The sequence below is a fragment of the Bacillus rossius genome (genome assembly GCF_032445375.1).
Source record: "Bacillus rossius redtenbacheri isolate Brsri chromosome 4 unlocalized genomic scaffold, Brsri_v3 Brsri_v3_scf4_2, whole genome shotgun sequence".
Taxonomy (NCBI): Eukaryota; Metazoa; Arthropoda; class Insecta; order Phasmatodea; family Bacillidae; genus Bacillus; species Bacillus rossius.
Genome location: NW_026962011.1, coordinates 21,481,550 through 21,505,662, shown reverse-complemented (window position 1 = coordinate 21,505,662; position 24,113 = coordinate 21,481,550). Strand labels below are relative to the sequence as shown.

Below are 24,113 nucleotides of genomic sequence, written 5' to 3'. Positions count from 1 at the left end.
AAGTATGGTGTTAAGTACCAGAATATCATGGGACTCGTAACTGATTCTGCCAGATACATGACCAAATGTGTCACAAGTCTGCAAGTGTTGTTTGGTGATCATGTTGCTCACATCCAGTGCTGGGCTCACAAACTCTCCCTTGTCGGAAACGTGCTTAGTAGTGAACTTACTGAAGTAAACTCTGCTGTGGTGAATGTGAAGTCTGCATTCCTAAACACCAGGAAAAGAAAGCACCTGTTCCTCAAGTACTTGGAAGAAAAAACATCACAGCCTGCTTCGCCATTTCCAGTGCCTGTCATAACTCGCTGGAATTCCTGGTTCAAGTCTGTGTTTTATCTGGCTGAGAACTTTGTTCACATAATTGCATTTTTCAGGGGGTATGAGCTTCAGGAGGTGGGTAATGCTGGTATCAGGTACTTGTCTTCATTATCTGACAAGGATGTTAACATTATTTTAGCTCAGTGTGTGTTCATCAGACATCAAGCAGCTGATCTCGTGAACCTTCTGACCAAACTTGAAGGTTCAAAGTATCCAACAGGTCATACTCTGTATGGTGATGTTGAGTGTATCCGTAAAGATTTTGAGTGTGTATCAAAGGGTGTGTTTTGTTCTGCTTTTGAAAATGCTACCCGTAACTTAAATACTAGTGACCAAGCTCGTGCTAGGCACGAATGCCAAAAGGCTACAGCTTTGAGCATGGACAAAATGCAAATGTTGTTGAACAATGACCCTTCTGCGGCAGTATTTAAGGCTTTAAATAAGTGTTTCAACCCAAAGAACATCATCCTTAACAAGACTGAAGATGTTATTTCAGTAATGAAATCCATTCCTGAACTCAGTAATTTTCAGAACACTGAACTTTTCAAGGGTTACGAAGCCCTGAAAGAAGATGTGCAAGAGATTTGCAAGACTGAAAATCATGTAGATATGTTGAAAGTGCTGACTTCTCAAAGTATAAATTACCATAATTTTGCATTAGCAGCCCTCCGTGCTGTTTACAGACCGACAAACAATGTTGACAGTGAACGTTTACTTAGTCACTACAACTTAGTTGTCACAGACAGAAGGCAAAACCTGAAAGAAAGAAATGTTGAAGTGTTCACTATGCTGTCATTTGATGACTGAATTCCTGATTTATAATTTGAATATTTATGAACATTTACTTTTTTTTATAAATAGGATAAAACAATTACTTACAAAACAAAATTTCTGTAAAGTTATTTATAAACAGTAGTTTACGGTTTGACCTTTAAATGCCGTCAAATAAAAATGAAAAAAATAAAAATAATAACCTCGCTTTTTGTTGCGAATTTTGTAAAAAATAACACCGCTTTTAAGAAAAAATAACCTCCCCTTTTTTCAGGTCTCTAGTTATAGATGTTGGATAACGGAGTCTCTTAGATAATCCTCTGTTTCGGATTGCTGCTACCACCAGCAGATAAATCTTACGAAAAACGAGGTAGTTGCTATCATGTACGTTTGAAGCTTAAGGCTGCACAAAAATTCTGGAAGCTTTTACAATGAACAGTTCTCTTGCCAGTGAGCAATGGCGTATTTATAAAACAAAATTTGAAATTGTCCTCTATAAATTTATTATTTAAAATTTAAAAATACACTTTGGCTCTGTTGGGTCTATCTTTACATTTTACAACTGAAACATTTTATCACATTTCACAATATCCAATTACAAAAATTAAATCTGCAAGTGGCCTTACACAGTAGTTAATTGATTGGGCTATCTGTTCTGGACCTGTCCCACTGTTAGCAATTTGCATCTATCCTTGTTGTATCTTGACCTCCAGTGAATGTCTTGTCTGTTGTAGTCCTTCAGGTTTGTAGTTCCTGCTTGTGGGTGGTGCCTGCTCACTGTGTAGTGCCTGACTGCGGGCGAAGCGTTCCCCACGTGTAGTGCCTGACTGCGGGCAAAGCGTTCCCCACATGTAGTGCCTACCTTGTAGCATTGCAAAATGGGTCATAAGAATATTAAGAATAAGTTTGAGGTGAAGGATATTTTTTTTTTGTTGATATAGAAAACAGTTCAGATATGTTAAAAATTGTTATTAATTACTTTGGTTAAATTTCATAGAAAGCCTTAAAATACTTATTTCCTTGAGATACTTAATTATTAATTTGAGGGTTAACTCCAGTTCATAATAATTAATTTTGATATTTGATAATTAATGTCAGTAATTGTTTTGTTTAAAGCAGTATAGATTATAATTTTACAGGACATCATTTTTAAACAAAAGTTTTTATATGAATTTCAACTTTGTTTACTAAATTTTTAACATTGTATTTGAATTTTTTGGGTAATTTTATATTCTATTGGAGATTGCTAGTGTAATATTTTAAGAATAGTCTGGAAGGTACAGAAGGAAGAGCGGACAGGCGCGACACTCTGGCGCCAGAAAGCTATTTTTCACTTTGTAAATGCGTGTTTGGGATTTACGCGTCACGTTGTACGCACAGCTGTAGCGACCGTCTGGAAGGGTCTCTGGAGGCTACCACTAGCCAGCCAATCAGGGCAAGCCCTGGCGTCAAGTGATATGCCCGTACGAATTTCCTTATATGGTCATGTTTTGGAATTATGTGCGCTGATTGGTCAGTTGGCCCACGGGGTTGCCTCCCTTGTTTTCACCTTTACAAGGGAAGGTAGTCTCGTCGACCAAGTCACTTGTTGCTCGATCGTCGCCGAACTCGGTCGCGTCGTCGGCAAGTCGCCAGACAAATGAAAATTTACTAAGGGACAATTTAACGCCTAGGGGCTGGGGCCAGGCCGTAATTTTTTAAACTAAGTTCATTTTTTTCGGACAAATGTATTAGAAATTTAGGCCCTAGGCGTCGGCATCGGCCCGACTTTGTGTGATTTCGGTCCGCGATCAACGGTACCTTGAGTTAGGTAATTAACCAAGGGACATTACTAAGTTTTTTTTTTTTTTTCTTCTTTGGCGAGTGACAAGACTCCTCGACCATCAACAGCAAGATGTATGGTGCTGTGGTATGTATTTGGACCTCATCCTGTCAAAATTCAAAGACATCGTTAAAATTTGTATAAGAAAAGACAAAAACTGTACAAGTAACGAAGTTTTTCTAACTAAATTCTTTTGTAAAATTGTGTATTGAGGCCATGTAACAATGAGAAAAAACATTTTTTTTAAGAAATAAACAAAGATAATTTAACAAACTCTTTTATTTCCAAATAAAGCAGAACCATAGTAATGAAAAATTCCTCAGGAACATTGTTTGTTTTGTTTTGTTACGTTTCTATGTGTGGTTAGCCGGGCAAAAAACATACAACGTAACAACATGGCTGCCCAGCCGCGGGGCACGAATTTAGACACTGCCTGATGATAATAAAATAAACATTCGGAAAAACAGTAAAAACTTAACAAGTAAAAGCCAATCATGTCTAAATTAACTGTGGTAATACTTTTTGGAACATCGGCAAAATTATAACTTGTGAACGAGTGATTCGAGAGTGGATCGTGTGATCTTCGCGTCGTACTTATAAACATCAACAAACGAAAACGAGCGTGAGAAGCCAGCATTCACCGTATAAGAACATCGCGGGACATCGTGGGAAAGGAATGCGACGAGAACTACATTTTAGAACATCGTAGAACAGCGCTTCACAGAACATCGTGGGACACGATTCCAGCAACATAGATCATCTCGGTACTTCGCGGGACAACGAGGGATGAATCGGTACTTCGCGGGACAACGAGGGATGAATCGCCGGAAACAGCAAGTCTAAATTGGACAGAAACTTACATTCTTATGATCTAAATTTTGTATTTGTGGTTATCATTGTTTAAAGTTTTTTTTAAAATGTGTTTTTAAAGGTTTGTTTACGTTTTCTGGTCATTTATAATAGTAAAACCAAAAGAAAAATGAGTACAGACAGTCAGGAGGACCTTGCGGGTTTTCCTGAAACTTCAGGAATGTCTGATCCTAATTTGAATATTGAATTAATGCAGGAGCAGTCGGAAAACATGGAACAGCCTGCAAATGGTAGTCCAGTAGAGGTTATGGGGGGGTCAGGTATGTCTAATCAAATGTTAGAAAAATTAATGATAATGATGCATAACATGTCACAAAGGATGCATAACATGTCACAAGGTCAGATTGAATTTAGACATATAATGTCACAAGGTCAGACTGAATTCAGGTATATAATGGAACAAAAATTAGATGCCACTGAAAAAAAATTAATCAATACATTTGAGAGTCGATTTAATGCGCTTAGGAATGACCTTAATGAACAGATCTCATCTTGTATCGGCAAAGTAAATAATTGTGAAGTGCAGATGGAGGAGGCACAGTCTAGGTTAAAAACATGTGAAAAAACAGTAAATCAAGTTCAGGAAAATTTGATGCAAACAGGTAAAACAGTTCAGGAGCATAGTAAAAAAATTTCTGAGTTGGTACCACATGGTGAAGGTATACAAAACAAAATCACCAAGAATCAAGGGGATATCACAAATTTGCAGTTAAAAGTAACTGAGAATTCTCAAAATATCTATTACAATGAAAAGAAAATTCAGGAAGTCAAGGAGAATTTTGAGGCTAATGTTGAACGAATATTTACAGAAAATTCAAAAATAAGTACAGGAAAGCTTCACTATAAAGAACATGACGGGACCAAAAAATAGTTGAGTTTGTTATACTGAAGTTCTTTATACTGAAACATAAGCATTGTTATAAATACGTATACCGATAAACACATGAAACACCTTAAGTGTTTTAAGGTTCAGTATCTCAGTCATTAGTCTATGGCCGCTTGAAGAACCTGTTCACATACTCTCTGCTGATGCTTTGTCTATGGTCAGGAGACACATTGTAGGCAAAGCTGCCAACCTCAAATCACACCCATCAGTAATGACAATTATATTAAAAAAGTACGCGTAAATCATGCACAATAAATTTTTCCTGAGGAATTATGACACACACAAGAGAAAACAAAGGACAATAATATGCAAAAAAAATTAAAAATGTAGGCCTATGTATATGAATACAATGAAAATTAATGAATCGAAGAAAAAAACTATTTGAACAATACAATCATCTGAATATGTAAGAAATGTCATTAATTTTACAGGAAATTTTCAACCTTCAATTCAAAGTATTCAAAGTTATACTTTTGAACAATTATATTTTTATTTGCTTCTTTTATCCTGGTTGGATAAGAACTGTCTTATAAACAAACAACAGAAGACAAACAAAAGAACTTGTAAACAATAACTCTGCGTTCGTTACTTTCGTTTTTTCAGATGTAGCGAAAAAACTACGATATGGATTTATTGCTCGTCATGACTATAAAATGTTTCGCCTGTTTCTTTAATTCAATGTGCCCTCTACAGTCATCCCTTCCACCATGTGCAATCGAAAAGTCAAACGTGCATACATTACAAAACGCGTGGTGTTCCAAAACATTTGAAGACAAGCATGGCCATTCTTTTGAATAGTTAGGTCTTAGGTCGAAAGTTTTGAAGAATTGCGTTCTTTTTTTTATCCCCCAGATACACGCTTCATTTCTACAACCGGCCGGTAGCCTACAACTCACGTAGTTTCGGTTTCCTACCACGTTCGTGCAACTTTGGATTTCACTCAAAAATTGAAATTAATAAAATCGAAGGGTTGGGTTAGGTTAGTCACAACATGCTTGTTTTCATTGATTTAGCGGCTGAAGTGGCGTTAATACCGAAACGCAAAACTTCGGAAATCTTCGGAAATTCTTGCAGGGAACCGAAACTACGTGAGTTGTAGGCTTCCCACAACCGGCACTGAAGAACACAACACTATTGAAAAAAGGAAAAAAATTTCACGTCTGTAGACACGACAAAAACAATATGGTGAAAAAAATGAATTTCAAGAAATAAATTAAAACAGCACAGGTTAGCCAAAGTACCGTACAAAAATTATCGTGATGTAAGTAGCCAACAAACGAAAAGTCCGAGAATATGTACTATTTGTATCGTACAACGGACGTAATACCATCCCATTATTATTTCAAAACACGAGAATTAATCTACTCATGTCGACAGTACATGCGCACACATACTAGTTCCGTTATTGTTTTTGTTTACGTACACGCTGTTACGTTTGAATAAGAAAATTAAAAATAAAGTACAAGTTTTTGGATGGTAATTTTTTTCAAAATTTGCCTCAAGGTTGTTCGTTCAAGTGAATATTTTTGTTTCAGGAAGAAACGGACCGTCGTAAAATTCGTTAAGATGAAATAAAATTAAAGGTTATTATATACGTTTTTGGCGGGACCAAACAATGAGTTCGGTTAAGTGAAGTGTTCGTTTAACTGAAGTTCGTTGTACTGGTGCTTTCCTGTAACCAGTTAGAGAATTTCAGGGATGATGTGGGTAGAGAGTGTTTACAGGAAATAGAGGAAGGGCTGAGTAAGATTAGAGGGGATGGACAGGGTAATATTAGAGGTTCAGTTTTGACTGTAGATGAAGTGAACACTTTTGAAGGGACAGTGATTAAATTTTTTGGAGATGATCAAGGGGTTACTCCGATACAATTTGTAACCAAATGTGAGAAAGTAGTTAACTATTTTGGTGGTTCGGATGAGCAACAGGTAGGATTGTTTATCACTAAATTGGATGTGGATGGTGTTGTATTGCAATGGACAATACATAAGAAGAATGAATGGAAAACATTTAAAAAAAAAAAAAAAATTATATATTTGCCAGTTGTGTATGTATTTTTTTAGAATAATTCAATGAAACATTATTATGAACAATCAGCTGTGCAATGTTTAAAGTATGTTTATGTTGATTTTGTAAACAAATTAAGGTCATCAAGAATTTTATCATGTTGGACTAGTGAACTATAGTGAACATTTTGCATATTTTTGAAAGATTAGTAGAGGAAAAGCTGAGTAATATAAGAGGGAATGGACAGGGTAACATTAGAAGTTGTTTCTTTGGGATGAAATATAGGAAAATTTTGTGTCAACAGTTTTGAAGTGATAGTGTTGTCAAGTTTTTATTAGTGCAGATATGAAGAGTGGAGATATTGGTGGATTTGTGGGTCAAAGTAGTTGTTCCAGGGGATTTGAGGAGTTTTTCCATAAGCAGCAGAGAATTATGGTAACTGGTTTTTAAAGGATTTTAAAGGAAATAATTTGTTTGGAGGTTATTTGTCGTCGTCGTTGAGGTTGGAAGTTTTTATCGTCGTTAAGGTGGTCATGGAGACGTAATTCCTGGAGTTGAAGATTTGTTGTCGTCGAGGTTTCTGCCGAGGTGTAAGTTTTTGAAGATGTTGAAGTTTTTGTGTTTATTCATCGTCGTTGAGGTAGTCATGGAGACGTAATTCCTGGAGTTTAAGTAAGTTATTCAGAGTTTTTTGCTGTTATTGAGGATTCTTCGTTGACCAGGGGGTGTCTGCTTGAAGCTTGTAGAGAAACCAGTTTCAAAGTTATTTGTATTTTGCACTGATGAGAGGGAGATAACCGTTTGTGAAGAGTTGTTGACACTTTGTAGTAAGAGAGATGTTTTCAAATTTTTGGCTTTTTGACAAGGAATTAATATTGCAATATTTAAGAAACAGTTTTTTGAATTTATATATAAACAAGTGTTTTATATTACTTATGATGCATCAGGTGAGGCAGTTGGTGCTATGCTCTTCCAAACGAGTTTCAAGGAAGGGGATGAAGTCTTAATTGCTTCACACAAGTTGTCATCCCTTATAGATAATAAGATATCCAAGTTTTTCAAATTATATGATGGGCCATATGAAATAAAGGCTGTGGTAGGCCACAATGTTTACAGAGTAAATGATGCTAATTGGCACGTCTCTTTACTCAGACCATGGAAAATTAATTAAGTGTAAAATAAAAAGGGTAAATTTTAAGCAAGTTGAGTATGTACTTTTTTAGTATGAGTCAATGAAACAATGTGGACATCAATGAAACAATTTGAACAATCAGCTGTGCAATGTTTAAAGTATGTTTATGTTGATATTGTAAACAAATTAATGTCATCAAAAATTTTATCATGTTGGACTAAAGTGAACTATAGTGAACATTTTGCATATTTTTTAAATGACAAATGAACATGAAATTCCAATGAAATGTTTTGTTTGTTTAATGTTGTCTCATGGGAAGATGTTAACTGAAATTTATTATGAGTTATGTTTTCGGAAAATGATAAAAGTTTGAAAATGTTTGATATTTTAAATTAAAATGCTACACATATTGGTAATGCTAAATGTTTGTTTTGAATTAAATAACAGGGTGTCAATATCCTATATTAAAGGTATGAAATGTAATACTAAAAGTTAATGCATAACAGTCGTCGAGTTTTGAAGCTGCAGAAGCAGTTGTGTGTTCATGATGGCCAGAGTTTAGGTGAATTTTTTTGTATTGCCCCTAAATAATCAGCAGATATTTTTTTTGTGTAGTATGGTTTGTGAGGCAGTTGGGGGGCCAGGAGGTTAATTTTAAATATGTTTCCGGCATGGAGTCCGATGTTTTTTTTTTTGCAAGGGTGAATCCCTTCTCCTTGGTCGCTCCCACCCCTCATCAATGTTAATATATGTGCTGCTGTTACTGAAAGGGGAGGTATGATTTGAAACCTGAGGAAGGACATTAGTTCATGTAATTGGTTTTTCAAGAATATAAACATACGACTGTGTCATAATGAATTGTTTGTCATGCCATGAATGTAGAATTGTCAACTTGTTGTTTGTGGAAATTTAAGTGAGGAATGCAACACTTACAGTTTGATGCTCTATAATCAAGTGTTGTGTTTTTTGTTAAAGATTGATGTGCCACTTTAATTTGGTATGGAGAATTTGAATAATTTCATGTATGTAATTTTTCAATGTTTGGGTTATAATTTTGTAAATTTGTTTTAAGGAGTTATAATCATATCAAAAGTAATGGTATGTTATTGTGTTAAAAAGATATTGCAATGCTCATGGACAGATTAATTTTTTGCAATGGTTTGCACATTGTTGATTGGTTATGGTATTTCTATTGTATTCAATTGACACTTGTGTACTTTTTGATTTAATTTTGTATAAATTCAATCAAAAAGTAGGGGGGGTTATGTAGCATTGCAAAATGGGTCATAAGAATATTAAGAATAAGTTTGAGGTGAAGGATATTTTTTTTTGTTGATATAGAAAACAGTTCAGATATGTTAAAAATTGTTATTAATTACTTTGGTTAAATTTCATAGAAAGCCTTAAAATACTTATTTCCTTGAGATACTTAATTATTAATTTGAGGGTTAACTCCAGTTCATAATAATTAATTTTGATATTTGATAATTAATGTCAGTAATTGTTTTGTTTAAAGCAGTATAGATTATAATTTTACAGGACATCATTTTTAAACAAAAGTTTTTATATGAATTTCAACTTTGTTTACTAAATTTTTAACATTGTATTTGAATTTTTTGGGTAATTTTATATTCTATTGGAGATTGCTAGTGTAATATTTTAAGAATAGTCTGGAAGGTACAGAAGGAAGAGCGGACAGGCGCGACACTCTGGCGCCAGAAAGCTATTTTTCACTTTGTAAATGCGTGTTTGGGATTTACGCGTCACGTTGTACGCACAGCTGTAGCGACCGTCTGGAAGGGTCTCTGGAGGCTACCACTAGCCAGCCAATCAGGGCAAGCCCTGGCGTCAAGTGATATGCCCGTACGAATTTCCTTATATGGTCATGTTTTGGAATTATGTGCGCTGATTGGTCAGTTGGCCCACGGGGTTGCCTCCCTTGTTTTCACCTTTACAAGGGAAGGTAGTCTCGTCAACCAAGTCACTTGTTGCTCGATCGTCGCCGAACTCGGTCGCGTCGTCGGCAAGTCGCCAGACAAATGAAAATTTACTAAGGGACAATTTAACGCCTAGGGGCTGGGGCCAGGCCGTAATTTTTTTAACTAAGTTCATTTTTTTCGGACAAATGTATTAGAAATTTAGGCCCTAGGCGTCGGCATCGGCCCGACTTTGTGTGATTTCGGTCCGCGATCAACGGTACCTTGAGTTAGGTAATTAACCAAGGGACATTACTAAGTTTTTTTTTTTTTCTTCTTTGGCGAGTGACAAGACTCCTCGACCATCAACAGCAAGATGTATGGTGCTGTGGTATGTATTTGGACCTCATCCTATCAAAATTCAAAGACATCGTTAAAATTTGTATAAGAAAAGACAAAAACTGTACAAGTAACGAAGTTTTTCTAACTAAATTCTTTTGTAAAATTGTGTATTGAGGCCATGTAACAATGAGAAAAAACATTTTTTTTTAAGAAATAAACAAAGATAATTTAACAAACTCTTTTATTTCCAAATAAAGCAGAACCATAGTAATCAAAAATTCCTCAGGAACATTGTTTGTTTTGTTTTGTTACGTTTCTGTGTGGTTAGCCGGGCAAAAACATACAACGTAACAACCTGAATGCAGGGCTTACCTTACATGTAGTCCCTACCTGCATGTGGTGTCTGCCAGCTTGCAGTGGCTACGTTTTCATTCGTGTCATAGTTTTATAAGTTTCTCAACTATTTGTGAGCATGTTATAATGCTAAACAAAGAAACAACACATCAGAATGATGTCGTGACTCAATGCACTAGTTCAGCCTCAACGTCCACGGAGCGCTGTGACACTCACTTGTCAGGGTGGATGAGGGAGCGGATGGTGACGGCTGCGTTGAGGCGCTGCTTAACATCCAAGTAGCTGGAAGGTTCGTCGAACATGAAGATGTCCCCGTTCTGGATGCAGACGATGGCACACGCAAAGCGTTGCAGCTCTCCTCCGGACAACTGGTCGATCGTGCGCCCACGTATGTTCATCAGATCTGAAGGGGAAAAAAATAAAGCTACACCACTCCATTCCTATGGCAGCCACAAGTGTCACATGGTTTCCTCATTTAGAAGAGCAACAGGCTACATCAGCAGGGTGAGCACAAACAGCGCAACATACTGCAAAGATAGTATTTTTTTTTTTTTTTGTAAAATGCTTAAAAATTTATGGTGCACTGCTTTCTCAGAAATTGACCATGCCGAATAACACAAGTTCAGTAAAACTACAAGTTTGGTTAACATGTTGTCGCTTATCGGACGGACATGTTACATGTAGTGTGTGTTCTGTTAGAAAGTTGTTTCAATGATTACAAAGGTTCACAGGTGCAATTCTTTGAAGTCGTAGAAAAACTTAAAATGATTAAGAAACTGAGAAGATGGAAAATCGTATTTCAGAAAGTTCCATATGTGACTGAAGGAAAAAATATAAATAAGATTGTATCTGAACAGTTGTGATATTGTAATAAAGTTTACCGTATAAACCCACGTACCACCCGCACCTTTTTTTCAAAAAATCAGGTTCGAAAAAGTAGGGTGCGGGTGTTACACGGGTCTTGGGCCATTTTAGCGCGGTGACGAAATAACGCCGGAGCGACTGGAGATTGCTGTGATAGAAAAGAGGAGTAGGGGAAAAGGAGGGGAAGGAAGCAGCAGACAGTCAAGGTCACATTCCTCACAGCGTTGTCACGCTGCAGCTTCGCTGGTTACAAATGCGCGCTCCCACGCATAGAGTAAATAAAGTACGCACTGTCCTATCCTCATTTGCAAAGTACCCAGTGGTTTTACACGTGTGTTGGCTGCAACTATTGTAATGAATCGTAAAGAGTTGCGTTCTTTCACAGTTGCGGAAAAAATAAAAATAATCAGTGAAGCGGAAGAAATCGGTAACCGTGTTGCTGGGCGAAAATATGTCGACGAATCATGTGTGAGGGATTGGAGGAAAAGTAAAGACAAACTGTTTTCGGCCAGTGGCGATAGACGTGCGTTCCGTGGTGCGGTAGCAAAGTTTCCGAAGATAGAGGAAAAGACAGACGGCAATTCGGGTGTGCTGTAAGCACGGAAATGTGTTCGCTAAAGGCGCTGCAAATTGCTCGTGAACTTGGCGTGGGTGAAGGCTTTAAAACAAGTAGGAACTGGATGCGCAGGTTCATGGTAAGAAGAATTTGTCCATGAGGTGGCGTACTACAATCTGCCAGCATTTACCGACAAGCTACGATGAGAAATCAATAGCATTTCAGAGGCATGTGTTAAAGCTGCGGAAGCTGTAGAATATGCCACATTTAGGCACAAGGTTTTTTATATGCATGTAATAAAAATAGTTTTTATTATGCGTGGCTAGGACTCGCGTGCTTTATCGTTTATTTTGTTTGAACGAGGTCATTGCCCAGCGCACGATAATGGACGCGGAAGATTGTAACTGTAAAAAGCTGGGAGCTGGGCAAGGTCACGCGCATACACGGCGTGTTGTTATCGTTCGTGCGCGCCGATGCCACGTTCTACTCGCGCGATGTTGCCACATTGCAGTAGCCTGCCTTCTGTACACTTTTAACGCAAATGCCGAGGCTGTAATAAGTAGCATAGTACTTTTTTGGTAATTCTTTACGATTTGTTACTGGTTGAAAAGAAAAGAAATCACGACTAAATTATTTTTTTTCCATGCAGATTTGCAATAAAAACATTTTTTCCCACCATGGCATTCTAAAAATAAGGGTGCGGGTCTTACCCGGGGGCGGGTGGTACGTGGGTTTATACAGTAATTTGAAAGGTGAGAATTTGTTTGGTCTGTTTATTCAGTAATTTTCCAATTTATTCTTCGGAAAATCAGTCTGTTCATGACAATGTTGAATTTACATACAGACAATTTTTTTTTTCTTGGAATTGGATCCAGGCACTGTAATGAACATAGGGCAACTAAGAACTTCTGCGACTGATGGGAGAACGTTCATACTGTATTTACTCGCATAAGCGTTGACTCTGCATACAGGTCACACCTAAAATTTAAGGCATAAAACTCTACCATTTTTACCGCAAGGGTCACTCATTGTACAATTGTCTTCTCTATAATTCCAGTGATTCAAATGAAATCTTTGTGTTCCATGTCTCAGCTTATTGGTACCTAAGAAACACAGCACTCATGTTGAGCCTCTGCCCTTCTTAGTCTGCTTTCCATCCTCCTTTATTATCATGGGAAGGGGCAGTCCTGCACCCACTGTTTCCTTCCTTCCCTCCTTTTTATGATCACGCCTATTCCCTCACTACCTAACAAAAATACAAAGTAAAAATCAACTATTTTTTATACTCACGTTTCCCTTCCACATATTTTATTTTGATTATACTCATCGCTTTCCCCAAGAGATTAAAGGATAAAAAGCTACTCATTTTTTGTTAATTCCTTCTATAAAAACTATCACGCTTGTTATGGTCAGCGAGAAACAAATGATAGAGGCTGGAGGAATATAAAAGTCACAATTCAAAACACTGATGGCTGTCTCGTTTTTTCACAGAATGTTGTAGCTGAAAGCATGTAAAATCACACACAAAAACAATGTTCGGCGTACAGTTGAGAGGGACACGTGAAGATTGTGTACGGCACCAGCTCACAGACATCTACAACAATAAGACAGGGAGGGAGAACCATCAACACTGTTCAAGAAATGAAAACACACTCAAAAAATGCACCCACAATCTCTGGCTGGTTTCTTTTAAGACTTTCCACTCCTCCAGCTGAATGCCAGCACAGAAGCCAGCCTTCTCATTGACCCGCTCGACCTTCTTGTCCAGCAACTGTTGCACTGTGCCCTTCGCTGCCTTCGGGATCTGCGCTTTCAGGTCTTACTTACCAGGCACCAGGGTAGGGGGAAGTGGAGAAGGGGGAAAAAGGTGGGCAGATGTAACATAACAACACAGTTCACTGTGCTTCACACACAGTGCTGAAATGTTTTAAACAAACAATTTACATGTTCCCGTGTAATGTTATATTTATTAAAAACTAATAAGGGTAGTTATTACCTTGTATATTCAACCACAAAGTGCAATCATAAAATTAAATTTTTTTTTACCTAAAACTAAAAACCTCACATTTATAGTAGTACAATATATATATTTTTTAAACCAAAAATTAGCATCATATGCAACTCATGTGCTGACAGCTTGGTAATTGTATAGAATAGAAAGTGAGTGTGGTGTGAACATGAACCACAAGGCAGAGTGAGATGGTGAAGCATTACCCAACAGATTGCAGATCTCCTTCTGGTTGCCTTGCTCATCCTTCTTGTCCAGCAACTGCTGCACTGTGCCCTTCACCGCCTTCGGGATCTGGTCCACGTACTGCGGCTTGATCAGCGCTTTCAGGTTGTCCTCCAGGATCTTGGTGAAGTAGTTCTGCAGCTCCGAGCCTCGGAAGTGGTTCAGGATCTCCGTCCAGTCGGGCGGGTCCTGTCGGCAAGCCGTGCTTTGGTAAACCCACGACGTGACTGCATGCTCCACACCTTTCCAGACAATGATTAACTGTCCCTGACGCCCCTGGCTCTACCCTAAACTACCCTGTAGCACTAAAACATTAGCAAGACACAGCTGTTGTTACTCTTACTTTTGTGTATTGTATGATTTTAGGAACATTTCAAAGAAATACTAACCTACTGTAGCTGTTAACATAGTGCGACTTTCAGAAAATATTTATATAGTTTTTCATTTATCTATATCATAATTTTGTAGACACATTAACTAACTCAATTTTTCACAAATCACTTCCAAACTGATATATAACATCTAGTAGCAGAACATCTTGATCGAGTTCGTTAATGGGCAATAACTGTAACTGACGAAAGGAGTAGAAATGGGGAAAGGTTTTTGGAAAAACAGAAAAATCGCTGTAACTCCAATATTATGGAAAAAATCACATCCGTTTGATCTTTTGTCCGAATAAGTTTTTGATATAACCAACCATAAAGAGTTGAAAATACAAGGGCTGGAAGACAAAAAAAATCATAACTCCCTTCATAGAAACCACATTGACTGCGTTTGAATATTTTATATAACTTATAATTCTTATCTAAAACTTTTGTCTGAAACAATTTTTGATAAACAAACCATTATTGGAAGAGGTTGAAAAATCTTGGTATTGGAATGAGAAAAAAATAAAATTTCCCTACCCTGAACACAATCAACTCCATTCTTATTTTTGTTTAACTGTCTAAATACTAATTAAAACTATTGTTAAAATAAATTTTTGTTTACCCAACAGAGATTTACTTACACCCCTGATAGGTCCTGCAGCACTGTCATCCACAAGCATTACACTCGTTCAAAGACCAACTGATAATAAGAAAGAGGCACGCAAGGCACGAAGTAGATCCCTGTAAAGGGAGATGATATATATTTTTTTAAAGAGTTTCTGAAAACCAAAACTGTTTTAATATTGTAAAAACAATTAGTAATTCTGAAGAAAGGTCTTGTTTCAGTAGGGAAAAAAAACCTAGAAAAAGTTTTTAAATTTCCTGGCATGTTTTCAAATCATTCTGCAAAATGGGAATGTGATACTTCAAGTAGTTTATCATTTTATCAAATGGTTAAATCAGGTACAAATGTGATACTGTAAATTGGGTTGGTGTTATAGGTTAGTGACATTTAAATACGGTAAGATCATTAGGAAATACCAATTTAAAATGTAGTTAACAATCCCAACAATAAACAAGTGCTGTGAAGAAGCATTTAAAATTTGTTAAAATTTGTATTTCTTGTACATTATTTCATTTTTGACTCTCGAAACCAAAATTCGGATTCAAAAGGTGGATTCGAGGCACTGTTTGAGATCCGGAATAGAAATTCAAATTCGAGAAAATTGGGATTCGACCCATCACTAGTTTTAAGGCAGTTCTGAAAAATATTTGTCATAATTACATTGTCATAAAGTTAGGGAGTACGATGATTCTAGTCAAAATTTAAAATTAAATGGTAATACTTAAAATTTTAAAATCTTACTTCCTAGTGACTAGACCAATAAAGAGTTTTCAATGAATTTGGTCTTAATGTCTCGACATCAAGGTCATTACAGACAATGAAGGTGATGAGATTGGAATGGAGCACTGACGGGGTGAATAGGCGACAGAAATTCGGGAACCAAACTCAGATATTCTTGGGAGATGCATTTTGATCTGACCACTCAACCACTACTTGCTAGCCGATTGCACGGCAGACTACATTCAAGGAGTTGTGTTGCGAGGGCAGGCACACAGGCACTCACAGTATAGCGACCCAAGTTGGGCTTCTGCTTGCCGGCAAGGATCTTGAGCGCGGTGGACTTGCCGATGCCGTTGGTGCCCACCAGTCCCAGCACCTCGCCCGGCCGCGGGATGGGCAGCCGGTGCAGCTTGAACGAGTTCTGCGAGTAACGGTGCGTCGTGTCTTTCTCCAAGTTGCTGGGCAGGTTGATGATCGTGATTGCCTCAAATGGGCATTTCTACACACATACAAAGCACACACTGCAACACTGCAAACATATTCATTTACTGATTTGTTTTAATACAATAAAGTTGTAGTTATATTAAAATTATACTGTTGGATAAATTATAATAACTACCATAAACAACAGCTATTAAGTGTCAATGTAGTAAACAAGGCTCTAGTAAATATTTACAGAATAAACTTAAGTGGAAAATTTTTAATTTAAAAAGAAAAGTATTAGATTCTATGGTTATGTTCAGAGTTATTGTGGATTGAATAGTTTTTAACAGGAGTAAAGTACTAAGTTTGTCAACAAATATATATTAAGTTAACTAAAATACAATTTACTAAATTCCAAATTTTATTTTAATCAGCTGAGAAGAAAATTTAACTTTTATAGATAGCTGAAAATTGTTTGCAGTAGCCTACACAGTTTTGATGAGATACTTATTTTTAAGGTTACTGCAAAATGTGAAGTTCTTGTGTTTGTCACAAAATATGAAACAAAAATATAAAAAAATCCAATCTAAATATTTAGAATATAAATTTAAAATCTTTACACTAAGAAATCTTCTTCATAGATGCAAAGACTAACTGATACAAGTCTGGTGCAATGCTTGAAACACTATCCTACACCTTTTGGCACTTTTATTAATATGCATTAAAAAATGTTTAACCTTGTGTTTAGTTATTTAAGTTGTTTGGAAAATGCTGGGCATAAATTTAATTGGAATTCCAAAACAATTTTTATTAAGAAACAAATGTACCAAAAAACAGCACAATGCCACTCTCTGAACAGGTATGTAACAAATACTGTATAAGACCCAATACATCTTAACCAGCGGCTGCCTGAAACTAGGAGTTTGACACCATAAAGAGTGCTGTACACCAGACTGCTGGCAGCTACTTACCGCAGAGCAGTTGAAAGGTCACTGCACTGCGATCGCATATCCTCTCAACCAATGAAGTGGTGCGTGATGGTGAGTGAAATTCAAAATTATGCGCTACTGATCAAACCTGTCACTTTGCAGGGTTGCATGTCCAGACATTTGTTCCTTACGTATTAAAAACTTCTTGTATTGGCATTCCGTGCCACACATTAAATTTATGCCCAGCAGTGTCCAAACACACTGTATTGTGCAAGTTTGGTACAATCCATCACTTTGTGTCACTGATTCTTCACACTTCAAAGCTAAAGTAAACAAAGGTAGGTATCATGCAATTTATTAGAATGTGACGCGAGAGGGGCATAAGTCATGTTTCAGTGGGAATTTGGGAACGTTATAATTTGATCATACATTTTTAATAAAACAAGCTCTAAAGTCACTCATTAACATTTTAAATATTTTATTAGAATAATAAATTATATTTACTTAAGTGGGTGTAAACTGGTGAATTATGTGGTAATACATTACTATGTGTGAGGAATGATTTTATTAACAAGGTCATTCTTCTCAATTAAATTGCATGAAATATTGAAAAAATTGAAAGCAAAGCACTTTATAGCATAAAAAAAAAAAACCTGGAAATGAATATTATTTATAAAAATTAAAAAAGTTCATTTACTCATACAGATTTTTTGATATGAATCATCTACTGGACAAGTATACCTATGCATGTATTGTTAACTTACATAAAGTACTATTTCTCCATTACGTTGTACTTTGCGATATGTAAATAGACTAGACTATTTGAATTCCAATGAAAATTTAACATGTGTTACTTACTAATACAAATCCATCAATTTTCCAACATGTTCCACAGAACTGTAGCTCTAAAGATGGTTAAGAAATTGTGAGATTTTCTTACAATATTTGTTGTTTGATTAATCTTTACTGTATCTAGTAAAGTGTAACCTACTTGTGTTACTATAGTTTTGTTTACAGATTTAACTCAATCAAAATATAAACATTATTTTAAAAACATGATCTGCAATTATTAAAAACATAAACACTTCAAATCTTGAACTACTTAAAGTCTTGTGGACCAGTAGCTACATGGTTCATCTCTATTAAACATCCTTTAATGGCCTAAACTGCATCACCACTTTCACTTTATTCACCCTCCACGTAAGCTAATTCAACTCTCTCACAGACCTCACACAGAAAAAAGTGACCCAATTGTTCTGTTCTCCTCCAAAAATTTTAGTTTCCACTCCTCTCAGCTGTCTGTTTCCTAACCTAACCCATCCACCCTCACCCCTAACCCTTCTGAACGACCTCTCCAGACTTTCTATCCACCCACCCCCTGCCCAGTAGCATGGCCTACAGGATGTCCACACAAATATGTACAAAAATTTCCCTAACATTTCCATTACTTTCCAAGACCAAAATTACAAATCTCCCCAATGAATTTTTTAAATAATTTACATATTTTGCAACTTTCTGAAGGAAATTAAGACAATCCAGATTCCACCACCCCTACAGCTGTATTACTTCAAACAGAACTTTGCATACACAGTTTTACAGTGTGCACTAAAACACCTTCTAGGAAAATAAATGTGTTCAAAGTCTGGGTGATGGCATACCGAAGCATGACACTGACCTTTCAAATTACTGTCACTGAAGAATTTCCATCACTTTTTCAGGTTAAAAAGAGAATTCCCTGACTTTACCTGACCAATTTTAACTTCCCTGTCTTTCTCGAATGTACACAACCTGAAAACCATCACAGACCAGTCGCCCAACTTGCTACTTTAAACTGCACTTACTCCAACTCACCAACAACACCTAATGCACACTTAAGAAGCCAGCTTACCTTAACGCAGATTCCACATCCAATACATAATTCTTCAGATATAGTAGCTATTTTATCATTAGGTGTAACCTCGATACACAGCTTGCCCATTCTTACAACTGGACATGACTTCTTGCACTCCTGCCGACATCGCTTGGGTTTGCATTTGTCTGCATTTACAATGGCTATTCTTGTGAGTTTATCTGTTTCTTCGGTTGCTTTACTTCTGGGCATTTTAAATGCTGCTAACAATAAAAGATTAAAGAATGTTACAATCAATTTCACAATAACATACCATATATCATTGTAACATCGTAAATGCCCTCTCATAACTATATGTAATTTTTAAAAATAATTCAGTCAACTCTAATTTATTAACACATATTTAATGTTTATCCAATCTGAAATGGTAAACCAAGGCGGCTAATGATGCCTTTTTGAAGTAAAATACAAACCTCAGATCAATTTTTGGTAGGTCTTTGGTGATCATCACTGAATTATCACAATATGAAGTGGGTAACATACATACAAGAAAATAAGAAAAATATGTTTATACTGGGCGGGAGTGGAATGGATCTGAAGGGTGGATATTGAAAGTAAGAGGGGTGGTGGGAAATGAGGAGGAGGTTCAAAAGTCGTAGAATCCCGATTGCAGGTTGTAAATCAAAAACAGAAAATCCAAACTCAGGGTCGCTGGTTCGAAACCAAAACAAGGCACAATTCTATTTAGGAGCAGTGAGTTGGTGATCACTATTAAACTAAACATAACGTAACCTTAAGCATCTGTACATAGTTAACGTGCGACGTAAAATTCTACATTAATCATAAACAAAAATTTTGACATGCTGTTCAAGACCATCTGTTAGTTATAATACGTAAAAAAATATATACTATAATTATCCATATAACATGAAAATTACCGTTTCAGGTGTTCGATTTGGAATGTTTTTCCTCACACGCACAACCGCCAGCATTACCTACTCACATCAATAGAACATGCACAACTCTAACCTCTCTTGTCAACACGAATCAAACCTTTGAAAAGAAGGGATACAATTTTTATTCACAGATAAAAGTAACCAATTGTAAAGACCTACTACACACAAAAATAAGATGCATGTTGCCGGCGCTTAATACGATTTAATTTTAAAATATGGTAATAAAACCAGAAAAACACAGAAAAGTTGAAAGTTGCTGTTTTCAAAAAGCTTTAAAAAAGATGCTTTAATTTAATTGCTCGCAGGAAACTGTTATGAGGTAATTGGAGGTAAGTTTATTTTCTGTCTTAAAAAAAGTGGTTCAATGTTGGCAACGAATTACAATGAAGGATTCTTTTAAAGTCGGACTGACATTTACTCGCGCACAAGAATTAGAGCTAAATGTAAAGAATATACTTGAAGCTTACTTACTGCTTTCAAAACAAAAAAAAACTTTCAAAAGCCAAATTCTATAGCCACCCATACAGTAAAAAAAGTTTCATAGTCTTGACGACGACCCAACTGACTCCTCGGCTCCTTCAAGCCATTATGCCTCGTCAGCATCCTCTCTTACATAAGTGGTTTACGATCAGGGACGCACCCGCGTGCGCCCTAGCATGTCAGTAGACTTTATTATGTTTGTAAGGGATCGTCCATTAATCACGTGAGGCTCGAAAGGGATGAGGGAGGGGGTCGAGAAAAATCACGAAATATCACACGGTGAAAGGGGGGGTGTAGAGAGATATCACGAGTATTTATTTTTTCGTGCAATTTCTACTAAACCGAAAAGCAACGCGTGACCTGACTCGCCGCGTGACCTGACTCGCCGTAGCCAGGCAACAATATCCCCGCCCGCCGCAACATGAACCACCCGGCTCGGCTTGCCAGTCGCTAGTAAGACTGTGATTTTGGTGCCGAATACATGCGTAAATCACATATAAGCCTTACCTTTATTATTTTTATGCCAGTGAGAATAAACCTGCAACCGTAATGTGTGTCTGGACATTTTTATAACTGTGCTTAATTTTCCAGAATTAAATTAGATCATACCTATATTTAAAGATATTATTCTGAAATTTTTAAAAATATTTCGTACAAAAAAATTGCACGTGATTTATTGGAGGCGGGGGGGTTAGTCTGAAACCTCACCAAAAATCACAAGGGGGGAGGGGGGGTTAAAAATTTGCTAAGAAAACATCACGTGATTAATGTACGACCCCTAAATAGTTATACTTTTTATGTACATTTTTTAAGTGATAACGAGCCTCCACGATTGTATATATTTGTAACGTAACAGAACTCTCACGCCTTAAATAGTGTGCCTATATGTTGTACAAATACTTCACTTGTCATTTATTCGTAACTAATTAATTGATTTGTGTTTTCGTTTTATCAATTACCATTCAATTACTTGTCATGACATTTCTTAATAATTATGTGATTTTTCAAGTGCTATGTTTAGTAATGTAACCGCAGCCTGGCTCGCCGCGAGACGGGCCTCTCCCACGCCGGCCTATTTCCCCTTCCCTCCTCCGCAGCCCGCGAGCCACGGCGCGCGGACAAGCGGAGGAGGGCAGTGGCTAGTCAGACTCGGAGCAGATCAGACGTGGGCTCGCTCCGCTCCGCTCGGGACGCGTGTAGCAGGGCAACGTTGTTCGCTCTCAGTACGGGACTGCCTCTGCAGTCGAGTTGCACTGTGTCAGAATTCGTTGCACCGCTGAACTTTCTTAGGCAGTACGTATCGTTACAGAACTGTCTCCGCCTACGTAACAGGCCACGTATGTGCTACTTCGAACTGCCGAACTTTCTGAGTCAGTACGTTTCGTCACAGAACTACCTATCTCCGCATACGTGACAGGTCGCGTATTTGCTACGTAGCACTGCTGAACCTTCGTAACCGGTACGATTCGCTACAGGACTGCATTCACTGTCACACCGGGTCGCATTTTGTTGCCAAGAGTTTATTTCCGGGAGTCCGGGTTACGGCGGGGGAGAACTCTCGTTCCGCGACGTGCCGGCCAGGCTGCGACAGGATTCTTCACAAAATAAAGGAGCTCGTGAAAACGGACAGCATCATCTTCTCCTTACTACCATCTACCATTCCTTCTACCTACGTAAATTTCCCTCCTGGTCCCATATTTCCCGGTCCCGGCCACGTTGGCCTTAACTCCACTTTCTCTCTGACTGGAGCTACCCGGGCAAACCAGAGCGAGTCTCAGGACAATTCACTACAGGGACTTAAGAACCATAGGCCGAGGGACGTCAGTCTAAATTATCAATAAAATTGATTAATCTTATATAATGATTGGTATCGCCTTCTGGGACATGATGGTTATTTTAATAATTATAACTTATGTGATGATTCTAAATTATCACTGGTGGCCTGGTTCCAGTGCGTTTTTGGGTACAGAATTAAAATCGAATTAGGAACTGCAGCAAATCATCAAAATTATAAGTTTTCAAAAATTAAGAAAATTCATACTTTAATATACAGTATTCATTTCTTTACTTTAAAAGTTCCAGTTCAGATGATACCATCAGATATAGAATAGTACAGTCATATCTTCACTGAACACTGAAACAATGGTAAAGACACTTAAATGAAAATACTAAACCAAGTAATTGCGGGGAAATGCTGCCTCTCCTCCCCCTCAAAAAAAAAAGTGCCACCAAAAATCGTCCTGCAGTCTTCTTCAGGTCACAATCCAGGGTGGGGGTTATGTTTCATAAGGAGCCTGCATTTTAGTACCTAATCATATTCACTGATTCTTCATTCCAGTAATTATTCTTCGCCTAAAATAAACCCTCACTTTCATGTTCCCAACACATCCCTGGATAATTTCTGTAGAGCCTGGTCTATCCCGACTGCCTTTAACTTAACCCCGCAACGTGACATGCCGGGAAGGTTCAAAGAATTTACGATACTGGCCGACTCCAGCATAATGTTTTGGGTAATTCAGTCATACATACGCCTGCTGGCCACAAAAAAAAAATTATAGAACTGGTGTAGATTTACGTCTGACGAAGCTGACTCGAGTCACAGTTTACTAAACATTAGGGCTGCATCATACCATAACCTCACTTAACGATACTGTCGTTAGGATGGTGAATTATGTAACATTTAATGCAACATGTTTAGTGCGTCAAGTGTAATATTAAACCTTGTCGATGCTAGCCATCATGTTGCCGTCGGCTGCGGTCTCGTGTTCGAGTCCGGGCGCGAGTTCTAGCGGGGTGGCTGGTCTGGTTAACGTTTTATGTTCCGGGAGGGCGCCAGGCTAGCTCGGTGTCTAACCAATGGGGGTTCGTGGTTCGTTGCCCCAGCGTGGTCCGCTAGAACCGTCGGCGGTATTGCTTGGGAATTTACGTTAAAGAAGAATGCGTGGGATTGCCGTAGTAGCGACGTGCCTTTATTCAAGGGATTGACGTCACACCATACAATTACTGAGCACAGACATGCCCCTGAGGGCTACTTGTCCGTTGCGGGGTGCAGGCCGGTATATGTTCAATGTTTCGTGGCACTGGTTTCTCGGGTAACAGTATGCAGGCCAAGTACACTTGATGCAAGAGAGGCGCGCACAGATGACGTGGCGCAAAGTTACATTAACAAAGTACACTTAATGAAAATTAGGCGCGCACAAATGACGTGGCGCAAAGTTACGTTTACAAAGTACACTTAATGAAAATTAAGAGCGCACAGATGACGTGGTGCAAAGTTACGTTAACAAAGTACACTTAATGAAAATTAGGCGCGCACAGATGACGTGGCGCAAAGTTACGTTGACAAAGTACACTTAATGAAAATTAGGCGCGCACAAATGACGTGGCGCAAAGTTACGTTAACAAAGTACACTTAATGAAAATTAAGCGCGCACAAATGACGTGGCGCCAAATTACGTTAACAAAGTACCCTTAATGAAAATTAGGCGCGCACAAATGACGTGGCACACAGAGTTTGTGGGTGACTGGAGTCGGCCAGTCCCGTAAGCGATTGTTTCTACGTGGGTGCCGTGCCCACTGGGTGGTGCACGCACCGCTACTAAACTTGGCGAAGTTTCCCTTGCGGGTTTGTGGTCCGCGCGAAGGCGCGTGGCCTTAAGAAAGTTCTGTGGTTTGCGGGAGACGGCCCGTGCCGT

General features: G+C 37.8%; 1 protein-coding gene across 4 annotated transcripts in view; it reads right to left on the bottom strand.

The window, feature by feature from the left end:
• Nucleotides 1–20,545, bottom strand: part of LOC134542342 (protein Pixie) — a 50,226-nt gene extending 29,681 nt beyond the window's left edge. Inside the window, exons 1-5 of one of the 4 annotated variants that reach the window (XM_063386501.1) lie at nt 20,410–20,545; nt 19,022–19,245; nt 16,065–16,280; nt 14,050–14,257; nt 10,632–10,818 (exon numbers count right to left, since the gene is read on the bottom strand). In XM_063386501.1, the coding sequence (XP_063242571.1) occupies nt 10,632–10,818; nt 14,050–14,257; nt 16,065–16,280; nt 19,022–19,245; nt 20,410–20,461 (887 nt within the window). In that variant the 5' untranslated portion in view covers nt 20,462–20,545. Of the gene's footprint in view, nt 1–10,631; nt 10,819–14,049; nt 14,258–16,064; nt 16,281–19,021; nt 19,246–19,920; nt 20,232–20,409 lie in introns of those variants that run through there. The other 3 variants (XM_063386500.1, XM_063386503.1, XM_063386502.1) reach the window with 3 other exon arrangements.
• Nucleotides 20,546–24,113: the final 3,568 nt, after the last annotated feature.